Raw genomic sequence first — 17,684 nt, 5'->3', positions numbered from 1 at the left:
CCTCCTCCCCTCCTCCTCCCGGCGGAAAATAGCAGCTCCACACAGACAGGAGGCTAAATTACAGCTAATAATCCACAGCTCTAAAGGAACTCGGCGTCCACTCCTGACCACAGCACAGCACTTTGACCACTACGCCTCATTTCATGCACAAAGCGAGCACAGGCCGCTGTGATACCACACACAGAAATAAGAAACGCTATTTTACCCGCAAATGCACTGAAATGTTTCGGCGACACGAGGAAAGCGCTGACTTCTGAGGCATAAAAACACTTCACACTACTCCAAAAACCCTCTCCGAGCGTGCGGTCCACTCTAACAAGCACCGGCCATTACTGCAGCTCAGAAAGGCCGGACATGAAAGCTAACACACCTGCTGATTGGCTCTTTCATCTTCTGACCATTTATGATTGGCTGTTATATGTGTGTGTCGGAGGTGATGGAGACACCTAACACACATCAGAGCTAAATTACTCTCTCGCTTCTTCTTCTCTGTCACTCCAGAAAACACCGCAGAAGTGTGAGAAGTTTCAAAACTCATGATGCTGTTCATTTTAGGTCAGTCCAAAGTTTCACAAGACATTCTGATCTAAAGGATTTGGTTTAAAGGCTTTTATATTGAAATAGCAGTGATCTCTTAAAAAATAAGTGCCAACAAAGGTTCTCTGGAGCGATAAAGAAGCACTAAAGAACCTTTCGATTAAGTGGTTTCAATTGAGCTTTTAGAAGAATCATTCATTAAAAAGTTCTTTAGGGAACTGATAGTGGTGGTTCGATGCCGTTGCTCCAAGGAACTCTTTTGGCATTTGTATTGTTTACGAGTATAGCCCAGGTGTCACCAGACTTACCCACAAAGAACCGGAGTGGCTACAGGGTTTTACTCCAACCAAACAGGAGCTCATCTCATATTACTGTTTAGTTGTTGGAAGAAACTGTAATTCTCCATCAAACACCACCATTCTCCACTAAACTCCATCATTCTCCACCAAATGCCATTGTTATATAACAAACACCGCTGTTCTACACTACACTGTAATTCTCCATCAAACACCACCATTCCCCAAGCAAACACCACCATTCTCCACCAAACATCATTATTCTCCAATAAACACCACCATTATATAACACCACTGTTCTACTCTAAACACCATCATTCTCCACCAAACAACAAACTTCTCCACCAAACATCATCATTCCCCACAAAATACCAACATTTTCAAAAAAACACTAACTTTATATTTCTATTTAGCTTCATTATGTTCTAGTAAAAGAACAGACAGACTAAATTAACCAGTGTGGATGTGGGAGACCATTCTAGAGTCTAAACATCAGTCATATGGTTTGTGACTCTAATAAACACCAGCATTCTCTAACAATGACAGTCAATCTCCAACAAACGCCACTGTTATCTAACAAACACCACTGTCCTTCACTAAACATCATTATCCATCAAACACCATCGTTCTGTGCAAAACACCACCATTCTTCAAACAAACACCACCATTAACCACCAAACAACAAACTTTTCTACCAAACACCATTTTCTGAAACAGCATCATTCTCCACCAAACACCAACGGTTTAAAAAAAACACCAACTTTCTATTATTGCTATTTAGCTTCATTATGTTCTAGCAAAAAACAGACAAACTAAATTAACCAGTGTGAATGTGGGACCATCAATCATATGGTTTGTGACTCTAGCAAACACCAGCATTCTCCACCAAAGACAATGAATCTCCAACAAACACCACAATTCTTCACCAAACACCATAATTCCTAGCCACACAGCATCATGTCTAACCACACACCAACATTCCATTCTTAACCACACACCAACCTTCTCCAAAAAACACCATCTTTATACACTAAACACCATCATTCTCTATCAAACACCATCATGCCTAACCACACACCACCATTCTCCACCGAACACCAACATTCACCACCGAACACAATCATTCTTAACCATACACCATCATGCCTTACCACACAGGAACACTCTTCACTGAACACAACCGTTCACCACCAAACACCAACATTTACCTTCAAACACCATCATTCTTAACCACACACCATCATGCCCAACCACACACAAACATTCTCCACCAAACACAAATGAGAATATTCGAGAGCCTATCAACAGTCACATGGTTTATTGGTGTTTGTTGGAGAACATTGGTATGATGTACTCTGGTCTTAATAAGTACCCCTGCCTCCCCAGTCCCCCCGTAATATCGTCAGCCAGTAGAGGGCGCTATTGGAAGATGGTATATCTCCCACAATCTCACATGCCTGGCAGGAACTCAGCAGGAGTTGTGTAGCTCAGTAGGGGGCGCTCTCTCTGGGCTGAGAGATTCCACCCCCTGCTGGAGGTACAGCAGAAACCAGCCTGACCTTTCTGAAGGTCACAGCAGGGTGTTTGTGGAGACAGGGGAGGGTGCTGGAGCTCAGCCCGGGCGGAGGTGTAGGGGGTGGGGGGAGTGCTAAAGATCCTATTTGAGGTGTAAAGTGGGAAAGGAATGTAATCGTTTGTGCGTTAGTGAGAGACTGTATAAGTACGGCTTTACTTACAAGGCCCAATTTTCCTCTCAAGTGCAGTAAAAAAATGACTTATGGGATATTTTCACTGCTGTAACAGTTATACATGCACTATTTTCCTCCGAGTGGAGAAGAGTAGAGTTAGACTGAGGTTACTTTTATATGAATATGGAATAAATTGAAAAACACTTTGAATTTATTATCAACTCTGAACTGAATATAGTGTAAGACATTTTCAGTTTTTTACATTTTCAGTTACATGTATTGTGAGTTATTTATTACTTATAAAGCCTACATGTCTAGTAAACTGAGAAACATACAACTTATATCTTATATTATTTATATTATTATAAGCACGTTTCTTATGATGGGGTTTATTATTTGGTAACTACATGAAAAGCAATGCATATTGAGTTTTTCTAAACAGCAATTTGATAGATTTTTAAACGTTTCTGCATAATCCAGTGTGTGAGACGTAAACAGAGTCATTCAGAGTGGTTTGGTGTGAAATGGTTCAGATGTCTTTACAGTGGTGGTGATAGGAACCAGGGGTCGCCATGACTACAACACAAATAGGCATTTTATTTACCATCCAAAACCACCAGTGAACCTACACGAGTCTTCTGAGTTTATATGGAATGTTGATGATGGAAAATAGTGTAAAATATGAAAATAATAAGTTTTCTATTTTGCCTCACAGCGCCCTGCATGTACCCCTCCACAGAAAAATACATTGACATCAGGCAGTGAATTCATAACCATTTCGTGTAGTAACACACTACACTATAACTTTATCACTGAATTCAGGTGTTTTATTCAGTCTCATTGCCACAGGTGTATAAAGTCAAGCACCTGGCCATGCAGCCTGCCTTTACACACATTAGTGAAAGAACGGGTCGTTCTAAAGAGCTCACTGAGTTTGAGTGTGGTGCTGTAATATGATGCCATTGTTGCAACAAGTCAATCTGCAAATTTTCTTTCCTCCTAGATTTTCCACAATCAAGTGTGAGTGTATTATTGAAAACCGGAAGCGTTTAGGAACCACAGCAACTCAGCCACGAAGTGTCAGACCACGTAAAGTTACTGAGCGGGTCGCCAAGTTCTGAGGCGCATAGTGCATAAAAGTCACCAACACTCTGCTAATCAATAACTACAGAGTTCAAACCTCCTCTGGCAGCAACATCAGCACAGAAACTGCACCGGGAGCTTCATGGCAGGGTTTCCATGGCTGAGCAGCTGTACACAAGCCTTACATCACCAAGCACAACGCTAAGCATCGGATTGAGTGGTGTAAAGCGCCGCCACTGGACTCTGGAGCAGTGGAACCGTATTCTGTGGAGTGATGAATCAGCTTCTCTGTATGTCAGCCTGATGGACGAGTCTGGGTGTGGTGAATGCCAGGAGAACGTTACCTGCCTGACTGCACTGTGCCAGCTGTAGAGTTTGGTGGAGGAGGGATGATGATATGGGGTTGTTTTTCAGGGGTTGGCCTAGAACCCTCAGTTCCAGTGAAGGGAAATCTTAATGCTTCAGCACCAAGACATTTTGGACAATTGTACACTTCCAACTTTGTGGGAACAGTTTGGGGAAGAACCTTTCCTGTTCCAGCATGACTGAGCCCCAGTGCACAAAGCAGAACTAGAACGGAGATTGTGAGCCAGGCCCTCTCGTCCAACATCAGTGTCTGACCTCACAAACAGACTCCCACAGACTCTCTCCAACATCTTGTAGAAGCTTCCCAGAAGAGTGGAAGCTGTTAGAGCTGTAAAGAGGGACCAACTCCATATTAATGCCTATGGGTTTAGAATTTGATTCATAAAAGCTCCTGTAGGTGTAATATAGTTTACTTTTATACATACATACATACATACATCATCTAAACCGCTTATCCTTCTGGGTCGCGGTGGGGTGCTGGAGCCTATCCCAGCTGTCATTGGGCGGAAGGCAGGATACACCCTGGACAGGTCGCCAGTCCATCGCAGGGCAGACAGACATACATATACAATCACACACACATTCACACCTAGGGGCAATTTAGCATGTCCAATCAGCCTGACTGCATGTCTTTGGACCGTGAGAGGAAACCGGAGTACCCGGAGGAAACCCACGCAGACACGGGGAGAACATGCAAACTCCACACAGAAAGGACCCTGGTTGCCCGGCTGGGAATCAAACCCAGGTCCTTCTTGCTGTGAGGCGAGAGCGCTGCCCACTGCGCCACTGTGCCGCCCAGTTTACTTTTAATGTAAGTCAATGGAACCAGGAACAGGTATTTTCAAACTATGTCAAAAACTGAAAAACAACATGGAGATACGAGGTTTTGTTTTCTTCCAACAGCAGCAATATTATATATATATATATATATATATATATATATATATATATATATATATATATATATATATGTGTGTGTGTGTGTGTGTGTGTGTGTGTGTGTGTGTGTGTTACACCTACAAACAATAGCATGTTTGTCAGTCTGTAATGTCTAAAGGCCAGAGTACAATACAAACACAAACATTCAATTGTTAGCTGCACATGATTGGTGTAGACACAAACTCACACGGCCAATTAACAGAGGAGATGAATCAGGTGTGCTTGAGCAGCAAGCTCACCAAACTATACTGGACACTGGCTCTCCTGGACTGAAGTTGTGAACCCCTGGTTTAAAACACTGCCTAAAATAAATGAAAACAGAGCTCCACTGACTGAATCTGGACTAAATCAAAACAGAAAAAAGACTAAAATGTGACTATAAACCAATGACGGTTTTCAGTAAATGACTAAGACACTGCAGTGTGCTAATGCACAGGCTAATACTGCTAAGCCAAAGCAGAGTTAAAGTTAATGGTGGGCAGATGCAGCAACCGGGGTCTAATTCTGTTCTGTGTGTGTGTGTGTGTGTGTGTGTGTGTGTGTGTGTGCGGTTTGTGGTCTTTCATGTGAAAAATTAAAGATGTGACAGCGGCTTTAAGCTTGTTCATTTAACGTGGCATGCATAACGACCTCAGGCTGGACACCACACAGACCATCCCACTAACACTGCAGTTAATCTGAACTCATCCTGACCGTGTGACAAAAATCCTTCTGAGGAACTCAACCCTCTGACCACACACACACACACACACACACACACACGCACACACACACACACACACACATACACACACTCGTGTGGCGCTGTGTATTAGCTCCAGTGAAACAGCAGGCGGACAGGATTTGTGTGTTTATCCGAGTGGTGGTCACCCACCATCCAGCTCGAGAGACCCCATAATTTAACACTGCTGATCCAGCTAATCAACTTCATTGATCGGTCAGATCACGTGTGACACAATGGGGCTGGAAGTAAACTTTAGAGTAGAAACCTAAGTTTATATCACAATACCTACATTTAGAGTCAGTTATTCATTCAGCCTAGTGAGAAACTGTAGAACAGACTCAGTTTATATCACAATACCTACATTTAGAGTCGGTTATTCATTCAGCCTAGTGAGAAACTGTAGAACAGACTCAGTTTATATCACAATACCTACATTTAGAGTCGGTTACTCATTCAGCCTCATGAGAAACTGTAGAACAGACTCGGTTTATATCACAATACCTACATTTAGAGTCGGTTATTCATTCAGCCTAATGAGAAACTGTAGAACAGACTCAGTTTATATCACAATACCTACATTTAGAGTCGGTTATTCATTCAGCCTAATGAGAAACTGTAGAACAGACTCAGTTTATATCACAATACCTACATTTAGAGTCGGTTACTCATTCAGCCTAATGAGAAACTGTAGAACAGACTCAGTTTATATCACAATACCTACATTTAGAGTCAGTTACTCATTCAACCTAATGAGAAACTGGCCTCTGAGAAGTTTGGGAGGCGTGGGTATGTGAAGGCAGATTAATTTGCAATTAGTCTGAAAAGTAGACAACTAAAAGCTTTGATAACACTCAGTATATTTAAGATATGAAAATGCACAGAGACATAAATGCACATATATTTGCAGATATAAAAAGACATATATATGTGTGTGTGTTGTGCATGTGTGAGCTGGGCTGAATGGACCAATAGAAAGGATCGAAATCTTTACATAAATGTGTGTTAATACAGTTCGATTTACTAATTAAAATCAAGGACAGCGGCGATATTCTCGTCATTTTCACGGGTTTGATGAAACAGCTCGGCTGAATGGTTAAAATGGTCAGAATGGCCTTCAGTGCAGAGAAACCAAACTCAAGTGATCTTCACCTCAAGACCCACCAAGAGAAAAGAACCTTAGAAAACACTGCTTCAAAATAAAAACCAGTTTCCATCTCACTGACTGACCCATTCAGACCCTGAACACTGGTCAACAGCTGCTCTCTTTACTCCCACGTGTCCACTCACAACAGTGAAACATCAGAAGTGGTGTTTACACTTTTAGCAAGAACGGCTCTATATATTACCAAAAACAGGTTATTTGACTTGCAACGATGGATAAGCCCTGTTGGTGCTACCTAGAACCATTTTAGAAGATACATTATGAACCATATACAGCTTGTTTTCCATAATAGAGCTACGTTCCTAAAAAAAGATGGTTCTTCAAGTCTTCTTTCCATCTTCCATCTGAACCATCTGCATGCTTACAAGGTTCTTTGCATGGTGAAATGCAATATAGGTCCTCAGGTTGTGTGGTATACGGTTCTACGCAGCATCAAAAAGGGTTCTGCTATAGTTACAATGTCAAGCTTGCAACAATAAAAGAAGGTTCTATATTGAAACATATACAACACATTTTCTGTCAATCTGAGGAACCATTTTTTTTTTTAGATCAAATGGTTCCTTCAGTGTACACACTATAAACAACTGTTCTATATAGAACCATGAACAGTCAAAGAACATTTATACGATTAAACGGTTCTTTGCATGGTGAAGTTGTTCTTCAGAATGATGGAGAATGTGTTGTATACGGTTCTATGTAGCATCAAAAAGTGTTCTGCTGTAGTTACAATGTCAAGCTTGCAACAATAAAAGAATCCTTTTTTGGTGCTACATGGAACCATTTTCAGAAAGGTTCTATATAGAAACACACACAACACATTTTCTGTCAATCTGAAGAACCATTTCACCATGTAAGGAACCATTTTTTAGATCAAATGGTTCCTTCAGTGTACACACTATAAAAAATTGTTCTATGTAGAACCAAGCTGGAGTAGAGAGGAGATGGTGGAGAACCATATACAACACATTCCCCATCATTCTGAAGATCCACTTCACCATGCGAAGAACCATTTAATCTTGCAAATGTTCTTTGAGTGTTCATGGTTCTGTGTAGACCAATTGTTTATAGTGTGTACACTGAAGGAACCATTTGATCTAAAAAATGGTTCCTTGCATGGTCAAGTGGTTCTTCAGAATGATGGAGAATGTGTTGTATACGGTTCTATGTAGCATCAAAAAGGGTTCTGCTATAGTTACAATGTCAAGCTTGCAACAATTAAAGAATCCTTTTTTGGTGCTACACGGAACCATTTTCAGAAAGGTTCTATATAGAAACACACACAACACATTTTCTGTTCATCTGAAGAACCATTTCACCATGTAAGGAACCATTTTATAGATCAAATGGTTCCTCCAGTGTACACACTATAAAAAATCATTCTATATAGAACCATGAACACTCAAAGAACACTTGCAAGATTAAATGGTTCTTCGCATGGGGAAGTGGATCTTCAGAATGGTGGAGAATGTGTTGTATATGGTTCTATACAGCACCACCATCTCCTCTCTACTCCAGCTTATATTTGCTTGACTGGCTGCAGGGAAGTTCTGATTGGCTCCAGAGATGTTCTGTGGATCTGAATGTAGAACATGTGTCTAGTACAGTGCAAAAAGCGAGTTCTGGAAATTAGAGATATATAACAGGCACGTCATAACACTGCGGTCCTCGTGTGTGCATTGAACTGTACACTGACGGTTCTTCAAAAGGTTCCATATGGAACCATGAACACTCAAAAGAGTGCTTTGGATGATTGAATCATTCTTTGCATCACTAAATGTTTCTTCAGATTGATGGAGAATTATTTGATGCATTATTTATGGTTGTATATAGAACCTTTTTGAAAGGTTGAAAGAAAAAAAAGGTTCTTGTGTTATTACGATGTCAAACTTGTAGCAACAGAAGAACCCTTTTTGGTGCTCTATAGAATCCTTTCCAAAAAGGATCTATATGGAAACACTGAACCATCTACAACACAGTCCATCAATCTGAAGAACCATTTCACGATGTAAAAACCCTTTAATCATGCAAATGGTTCTTTGAGTGTTTATCGTTCTCCAGAGAACCATTTTCTTAAAGAACCATCTTTTTTAAGAGTGTAGGGGGCGTACTGAGTGGTTCGGTACCGCTGCGTCCCTAATGTTAAAAATGCATGTTGTTGCAGACGTGTAGACAGAAAAAAGACATAAGAGAAGCTCCTCTAACCTCAGCGAGAGGCACGATTCCCAGGACGTCCCTCTGGCTGACGTAGACGACGGTGATGGCCTCGGCCGTTTCTCCGGTAGACGGATATTCGATCCTCCAGCGAACGGCCTGCGTCGCCTGCAGGGTGATGAAGTTATCCATCTCAAAGTCCACCCACATCACCTCATATACGGAGCCTTCAAACCTGAACACAGGAGGAGAGAGAGAGATGTTAGATGGTAGAGATAGAGGAGAGACGGAGGGTGGAAACAGGAAAGGAGCTGGAAATGAGCAGAGAGAAAAGACTCTGCTTGAAGAATGTTGCATGTTAGTATGTTCACCCTTAAGGTCGAGACAAAGAAGTGTCCACTGTGCTGCTAAATCTGCTCTCCTCCATTTTCGTAGTGCTGCTGTTGTGTTTATTTTGATATGTAAAGATTTTAATTCTGCTTCGGCTAAAAATAGGGAGGAGCTAACAAACTGCCTTTTTGAACAAGTAAACAAATGAAGGAAACGTTGGTGCTGGTTACGATGTCTGGGGGTGCTGAGGGGGCTGCAGCATCCCCTGATTTCAGGACTACATCTGCTAAAACCAGAGTGGAGCTAACTCGTCCCGTAGTTTTCGAGATATCAACACCATTCCACCTCCGGAATGTTCGGTCTGATCAGAAATGGTGTGGTTATATACAGCTTTTTGATCCGACACACAGTTTTATACAACCCCATAGGAATGAATGGGGTAAAATAATGCACGTCCATCTACTGTATCATGCTCCTTGAGCAAAAGACACCATTTTGCATACACTATCTCAGGGCAGGCCTCTGAGCATGAATCCAATGCCTGTTTATCTTTTTTTTCCTCATCCGTTGTTTCTCCCATAGACTCCCATTCATTTTTGCCCTCTCACAAGCCCAATTATTTCTTTGCCCGACAGCCACAAACAGTACGTACTCACTCAGGCAGGTCCCCAAGCTCTAATCCACCATCATACTGACCTGCACTCCTCTATGTGTCGTTTTTTCATCCCTCATTCCTCTCATAGACTACCATTCATCGTCACCCACAAACAAGCCCGATTATTTCTTTTTCCAACAGCCACCAAAGTGCAGGTACTCACTCAGGGCAGGTCCTCAAGCTCTAATCACAGCCCAACTGACCCGCTCTCCTCTATGTGTCGTTTCTTCATCCCTCATTCTACTCATAGACTACCATTCATTTTCAACATCACGTATCTACCACTTGGCAACTCCCTAAAAACCACCCAGTAAACAGACTTTTCCGAACCAACATAGCTGCAGCTCTAATGCAGCTAGTGTGTTTGGTGATGTGACTGCTGTGATAGATTTGAGGTGTAACTGTTGTCCCATAGACTGTTGTAGGGAGGGGGGGGTGGGTGTGCTCATCATGTTGCAGTGCATGCTGGGGATTGTAGTGCAGCTGATTGTGAAATAGACTAACATTGAAAGAAAATTAAAACAAATTGGTGGGCTGAATAGGATGGTGTTATTTTTTATAAATTATGTTGATCTTATGTTTGACATACAGGCTCTAGAAAAACACACAGGGCAGCCACTTTGCGTACATTTACACACAGTTAAAATCAACCCTAAGAAGCAATGGAAGCTTTAATCCTAGTGTCGTGTTGTTGTATCTCTGATAGACTTGATCATGTGGTTTCTGACACTGTATGATACACTGCTATCTATAAACATGGACTAATGTATGTTAGCACAGCTAAACAGCACTCCCAGAAGAAACCTCAGTAAACGTGCCAGTCGAGGAGAGAGAGGGAGTTTATGTTCGTATTTAAGCTTTAAGTGAAACACACTGACAGCTGGATGATTCCGTCACTGCCTTTATCACGATTGAGATGCAATCAGGAAGAAACTTGGGAAAACTGCAAATCACTGCTGTTTACATTGCTGTGACTGAATCTCAGACAGGTAAAGGGTTGTGCTCATTTTCAGTGCCCATATTTCCTCATTTTTGGGGTCTCTTAGAACAGTTTTACAGCTTTAATATTTCAAAAACATATTATTTTCCTCGTACTGTTCATCTCTATTCACCCTCTCTCTGAACCGCTCTGTTACAGCTCCTGTGTCTTTAAGCCCCGCCCCCGATGAGCCCACTGTGATCTGATTGGTCAGCTTGCCCACTCCGTTCTGATTCGTCGACCTCCAGAGCAGTTCCGCCCATCCACGTTCCGCCCCTGTCCTGCAGTCTGCAGACAGACCCTTCTCTCCTGAGCAGCTGTAAACTCCGCTGTGGCTGGTTCTCCAGCGGCGTCGGTTCTGCCGTATCAGTTTGAACCAGAGTGGATCCTAAAAGTCCGGTCAGCGTCTCCACACGGCTGCAACACTGAACACACTCTTCCGGTAGCCGCTTTGCGCTGTGTGAGGGTGCTGAGCTCGCTGGTAGGCAGGCAGCAAGGACTGTGTTATGAGATGATGTCATCTTGTAACAAAGGAAAAAGGCTGGAATTCCAACGAGGTGTTTCAGGCGGCTGAGAAAAGTGGTTGAACTTTTCTGGCGTGAACTCTGAGCTTTGTGACTTTGCAGACTGTTTACATGCACAAAAAGATATATAACACACTAAAGGAAAGAGAAAAAAGGGAAAATCATAATAGGCCCCTTTAACACTCTTCCATTGGTGCAGTATTGGGACACTCCCGTCCTGGAGGGCCAAATTCCTGCACAGTTTGGTGACTTGTCCTGCTCAAACACACCTGATTCAACTCATCAGTTAATTACCAGATTTGGTTGACATGCTAGAGCTGGGAAATCACCAAACTGGTGTTGGACTGGTGTGTATAGAGTTTACATTGCTGTGTGTATTAAATTAGATGCAAGTAAACTAATCCAAAAGTGTTTAATGTTAGCCAGTAAGGTGTTAAAGTCCAAGACCACCTTTCATTAATTTAATTCCATTTCCACACCTCCAAAGTTCAGTCTCAGAAGCTGGTTGATCATTTTCTGAAGTAATCAAACACATTCAGTGGTGTTGAGGTCTGGACTCTGGGGCGGTCAGTCCATCGTTCAGCTTCTTTGTTTGATGTGTCCGTCTCCTTTTCTCAGTGAGGTTCTTCTTGACAGCTACACATCCTTTCAGACCCACAGCGCTGAGTCGTCTTCTCACAGTGGAAGGATGGACAGAAACACCTGTGGATGTTTTCAGATCTGAAGCAGCTTGATTTTCTCCTCTCTCTCAGAGATGAAAGCTTTAAGTGCTGTTTATCTGATGGGGGCAGTCTTGGGGTCAACCAGCTCTTCCAGGTGGTTGTTAGGAGTCTCATTTACTCTGTAGCTCTTAATCATATTTAAGGGTGGTCTCTGACTTTTGCATAGTATTGCATATATATTTATACACTGTATGTCCAAACGTATTCAGACAGTCCTTCTATTGAGTGAATTCAGCTACTTTACAGTCACCCATTGCTGACACAGCTTGTGCAATCTCCATAGAAAAGCACTGACCAACAGAATGAGATGCTCTGAAGCAGCTGCACATGATCCTAAGGTCTCCATGCCCATTGCCCAGTGTGGGCTAGAGGGGTATAAAACCCCTAACACTGGGCTGTGGAGCAGTGGAACTGTGTTATCTGGAGTGATGGAGCTCCATCCAGTACCTTTGTGATGAGTTAGTGATCCAGAACTGACCACCCAACATCAGTACCTGACCTCACTAGTACTCAATCAAATCCAAAAGCTGCTTTAATCCAATACTGATAATTTATTGTTTTTGTCTGCCATTGTTACAAAGAGAAAAACTGCTCTTAGCAAAAAAATCTTGATCCCATTTTTATTGTTTGTGCCAAATAACATAGAAAACTCCATCCGCTTCAGACTGAAATTACATGACAGGGTGGAACATTCCAGACTACACTGACCTAATATCAGTTAGAATGTCATCCAGACCTTCTAACGTCAATTCGTCAACAGATAATTACATGACTGTACAGTGCATGTTGCAAAAAACATCATACAAACTGTTTCCGTATGTGTTTCGTGTGACAGGGTGGACACGCTTTAAGGACCCTGACAATGTCGGACAGAAAACTGTGATTTCTCGACATGAAAAAAACATCAAATTACCATGTCTGTTTGACACGGATCTCTTGGGATGACTCACGCACTGCTGTCTACTGGACCTGTTAGTTAACCAGAGGTTTAAACACAGTCCAAGTCTGCTATATTCACACGTACATACAGCTTTAAGATGAAATCTCTTCATTGTCACTGTACAAGTATGTTTGGAGCAAACCTGTAGATGCTTAAAGGTAAGAACTATAAAATTATAAACACAAAGTCTACAAGATTCAAAATGTAGAATAAATAAATGTAATGAAGTAAATACACACAGAATAAAAGAACAGACCATGATTATACATTGAGAAATGTTATTCTTGAACTGTTGTATTTGCCCGTGCAGTCTTTCACAGTGGTGAACTCCTCCTCCTCTTTACTTCTGAAAGACTCAGCCTCTCTTTTTCTACACAATCATGTTACTGACCTGCTGCCAGTTAATCTAATTTGCTGTGAGATGTTTCACCAGATGTTTTCAGCATTACACAACTTTGCCAGTCTATTGTTGCCCCTGTCCCTACTTTTATGGGACGTTTTGCTGGCATCAAATTCAAAATGGGCACGTATTTTTCAAAAAACAACAAAATTTCTCAGTTTCAACATTTGTGCTATTTTCAATTAAATATAGGGTTTAAATGATTCGCACATCATTGCATTTTGTTTTTAGTTACATTTTGCACAGCATCCCAACTTTTTTGGAAACAGGGTTGTACAGCTGTAGAACCTCTGTGCTAGGTAAGCGGTACCGAGCAAACCTAATTTATCTTAAATCAGCGCAATATCCTGCTCCTTTACAGCCATTTAACTGTGAGTTTATCTAAAAGGTAAATATGAAAAGTGGCTCTGGAGAGGAAGGTAAAAGCAATATAAAACTTTCCAATTAAACACTTTTTACAGTCAGGTATAATAAAACTAATAACAGCAGCAAGAGAGTCATCACAGCTTTAGCAGAGAGGGAGAGAGAGAGAGAGAGAGAGGGAAAGAGAGCGAGTTAGGGAGAGAGAGAGATACACACACAGAAAGAATCTCTATAATGATGCATAATTACATATTGCTGCCTGGCACTGCAGACATAAACGCCCCCCCAACACACAGCATTTAAAAGCTTCCTATATACACACACAGACACACAGACACACACTACATATATAGTAGTTTATTAGGTAGACCTATCTAGTATTTACACTCACTGCCCATTTTATCAGATTCACTCATCATATATCACTGCAGCGCTGAGCATGACCCACCACCCAAATAGTACCTGCTCTGTGAGGGTCCTGTGGGGGTCCTGACCACTGAAGAACAGGGTAACAAAGTATGCAGAGAAACAGATGGACTACAGTCTGAAACTGTAGAACGACAGAGTGAAACTATGTGGTCAGTGGAGCTGATAAAATGGACAGTGAGTGTAGACACATATTAGGTGTTCCCAATAAAGGTGGTATATCGTCCTAATCTGAACAAAACCTCACATCTCCAAAATGGCAACCTTACAGAGAAAGGAGAAACGTTCTTAACTTCTAATAGAAGTTAATTCATAAAGATTTAGTTTCCATGTCACTGCAGTTTTCATAATGGAGTATACAAGTATACACATGTACATATATATATGGATGCTCAGTATATCTTTAACATTCTACTAAATATCTATTAAATGCAACAGAACCTGAAGTTGAGTGTGGTACTTCAAATCTTCCCTAACCCTAAACCTAACCCTAACCTCAGGCAAAGCCTACACCTACTCCTAAACCTAACCCTAACCCTAATGTTACTGATAATGAACTTAGTGTCACCGACAGAAATTTTTGTTAATGATTTAAGTATCTGTAGATCAACCAAATAAAGTGTGACCATATATATATATATATATATATATATCTATATATATATATATATATATATATATATCACTGCTGTCGGGACTAAACCCTGTATCTCCATTTTTGTTGTTTTTTCAGTTTTTGACTTAATGTGAAAATGCCTGTTGCCCTTTACATTGTGTATAAATTTAATGATGAATGGACCAAAAGAAATGGCCCAAAAAACTCCCTTGGTCAAATAACATGTTCCTCTGACTGTTTAATATATTGGAAAAAATAAACTGTGAAATACATAATATGTGCCATAACTTTTGCACAGGCTACAGTTTATGTTTCTTTCAGCAAATAAAACAGTATTTTTCTATTATTTTACTTAGAAAATCAATCAAACAATATGGAATTTGACCAGGTGCACTCAAACTTTCAACTGTGTGTGTGTGTGTGTGTGTGTGTGTGTGTGTGTGTGTGTGTGTGTATACAGTTAGAGAGAGAGAGAGAGAGAGGACAGAGAGAGAGAGAGAGAGGTGTAAATGATAAATGGCTGTAGATCAGGCTGTAAATAACCGCCCAAAAGTGTTTCTTCCTGTGTGACAAAATCAGCTTCTGCTTCCTGAACACACACAAACACATACACTAACGTGTGACCTTTGATCTCATAACTATGGAGGCCAAATTTAACCCCAGCACCATTTTTATGGTGGCTGGAAAAAAGAATAAGGTCCACTGGTATCGTCCAATCAGCTGCATGATGGATGTCGTGCTTTCTGACCTTTTCCTCCCTCAAAATGAATTTTTCCAGCATGTAGTAAATAAATCAATAGAGGAATAGGCCGACAGACAATGCTCTAGACGCTGTAACAGCTCATCTGGAGGAAAGAGGGATGGGCAGGAGGGTGGGTGGAGGGACTGGGGGGGTCGAGAGGGGCGGGGGGTGGTCATACACCCTGCAGGTCGGAAGTTCTGACAGCACATTTGGCAACAGTGAATTCATTTGATCTATTTCAGTGTGTGGAACCGGAGCTACTGTGTTTCCTATCACTGTGTAAAAGATTCACAGGGGCTCTTTCGCTGTTGGATGAACCTCATTATTGATTTATTTATTCAGCATAGCAATAAAGTGCGACAGAAGTGTAGTGGAAATTCCCATTTAATAATAATAATAATAATATATTAATAATTTTTATTTATATAGCACTTTTCATGCCGGTGGCAGCTCAAAATGTTTTACAGACAGGCGATTAAGTTTAACAGTAATATAAGAAATTATAAGTATTAATTTGTAATCATATAAGAACACAGATCAAATTAAAAAGATAAATACAAAGAGAGGTAGAGTTTAATTAAATGCTAAATTAGAGAGCTGTGTTTTCAGGTGTTTATTAAAAGTGAGCTCTGAGCTCGACTGTCTAATAAAAGCTGAACTGAACTCCACAGTTTAGAAGCAGAACGAGTCTCTCCATGTTTTCTCTATTTTACAGTTTTTGTAGAAGGTCAGTGTCTGCAGATCTAGGATCATAAACAGACAGACGCTCTGTGATGTAAGTGGTGCTTTATGGTCATTTAGAGCTTTAAAAACTAGTAGCAGAACTTTAAAATCTATCCTGAGTGATTCAGGCAGCCAGTGCAGCTCTTTTAAAGCAGGACTGATCTGATCTCTCTGTGTTGTTTTTGTTGATGCTGATGTATTTTGTCCGAGTTGTAAAGGACGTATTGTTTTCTTAGGAAGTCCAGTAAGAAGATCATTACAGTGATCAACTCTGCTGTAACAAATACATGAACAAGTCTCTCTGCGTCGCTCTGAGAGAGAAAAGGCTGAACTTTAGTGATTTTCTCACATGATAAAAAGCTACTTTAGTGACTGTGTTTACATGCAGATCAAACAGAGCTCAGAGTCTAAGATCACACCCAGGTTTCCCACTTCAGGTTTGGTTTATGAAGCTAAAGAACTAAGTTTCTCATGAATCATTTTTCTCTGAGTTTTTGTACCAATGATCAGTATTTTCATTTTTTCGTGATTTAACTGTAGAAAATTTTGCGACATCCACTGGGAAATATCTGACACACAGCTGGTTAGTCTGTCTACAGAGTCTTGATCTTCAGAAGGAATAGAAAGGTATAGCTGGGTGTCGTCAGCATAGCTATGAAAATTTATACTATGTTTCCTAATGACATCACCTAGAGGTAGCATGTACAAAGAGAAAAGCAAGGACCCTAAAACTGAACCCTGTGGGACTCCACAAGAAATGTCAAATCTTTTTGATGAATGATTTGAAACCATGAACTGCCTTTTGCTTCAATATGATAACCATGCTGGGTCAGCATGGTTATCATATTGAGACTGACCCAGCATTCAAGACGCTGGATTAAAATCTTGTGGGCTTCTTGTTTAAAAGCTAGTTTGTAACACAAACCAAATAAAATCAGTTGTGGCTTTGTTCGATTACATTGTTTACACATCAAATAAACAATTAACAGAAAACGACAAAAATTGCCACTCCTTAGCATCTGCCTTAAACAGTTCAGTAACAAAAAAGGTTCTATGAATCAAGATTCTTTATTGTCATTGAACAGAGGACATCGAAACTGGGTGCTATGCTAAAGCTTTGGGCATCTTTGTCTTCAACACAGTTTTCTTTTCCAGACTACTGATAAAAACACTTATTAAAACACAGGTCCAAATGGGATCTTGGGTTGAATCAACATACTGCAATATATTCTGTTGCCATGAGTAGCTGGAAAGATTTTATTGGCTTCTGACTCCATCTATTTGCATATTGGGTGTGTCCTTCCATTATTTTCTCCTT

General features: G+C 40.9%; 1 protein-coding gene across 1 annotated transcript in view; it reads right to left on the bottom strand.

The window, feature by feature from the left end:
* Positions 1 to 17,684, bottom strand: part of si:dkey-215k6.1 (transmembrane protein 132D) — a 266,900-nt gene that overhangs the window by 73,669 nt on the left and 175,547 nt on the right. Inside the window, exon 7 of the mRNA XM_036599061.1 lies at positions 8,998 to 9,181. Within this exon, the coding sequence (XP_036454954.1) occupies positions 8,998 to 9,181 (184 nt within the window). The remainder of the gene's footprint in view (positions 1 to 8,997; positions 9,182 to 17,684) is intronic.

This window comes from Colossoma macropomum, unplaced genomic scaffold (genome assembly GCF_904425465.1).
Source record: "Colossoma macropomum unplaced genomic scaffold, Colossoma_macropomum, whole genome shotgun sequence".
Taxonomy (NCBI): domain Eukaryota; kingdom Metazoa; phylum Chordata; class Actinopteri; order Characiformes; family Serrasalmidae; genus Colossoma; species Colossoma macropomum.
The sequence above is the reverse complement of the archived record's forward strand: the minus strand, read 5'-3'. Positions and strand labels throughout refer to the sequence as shown.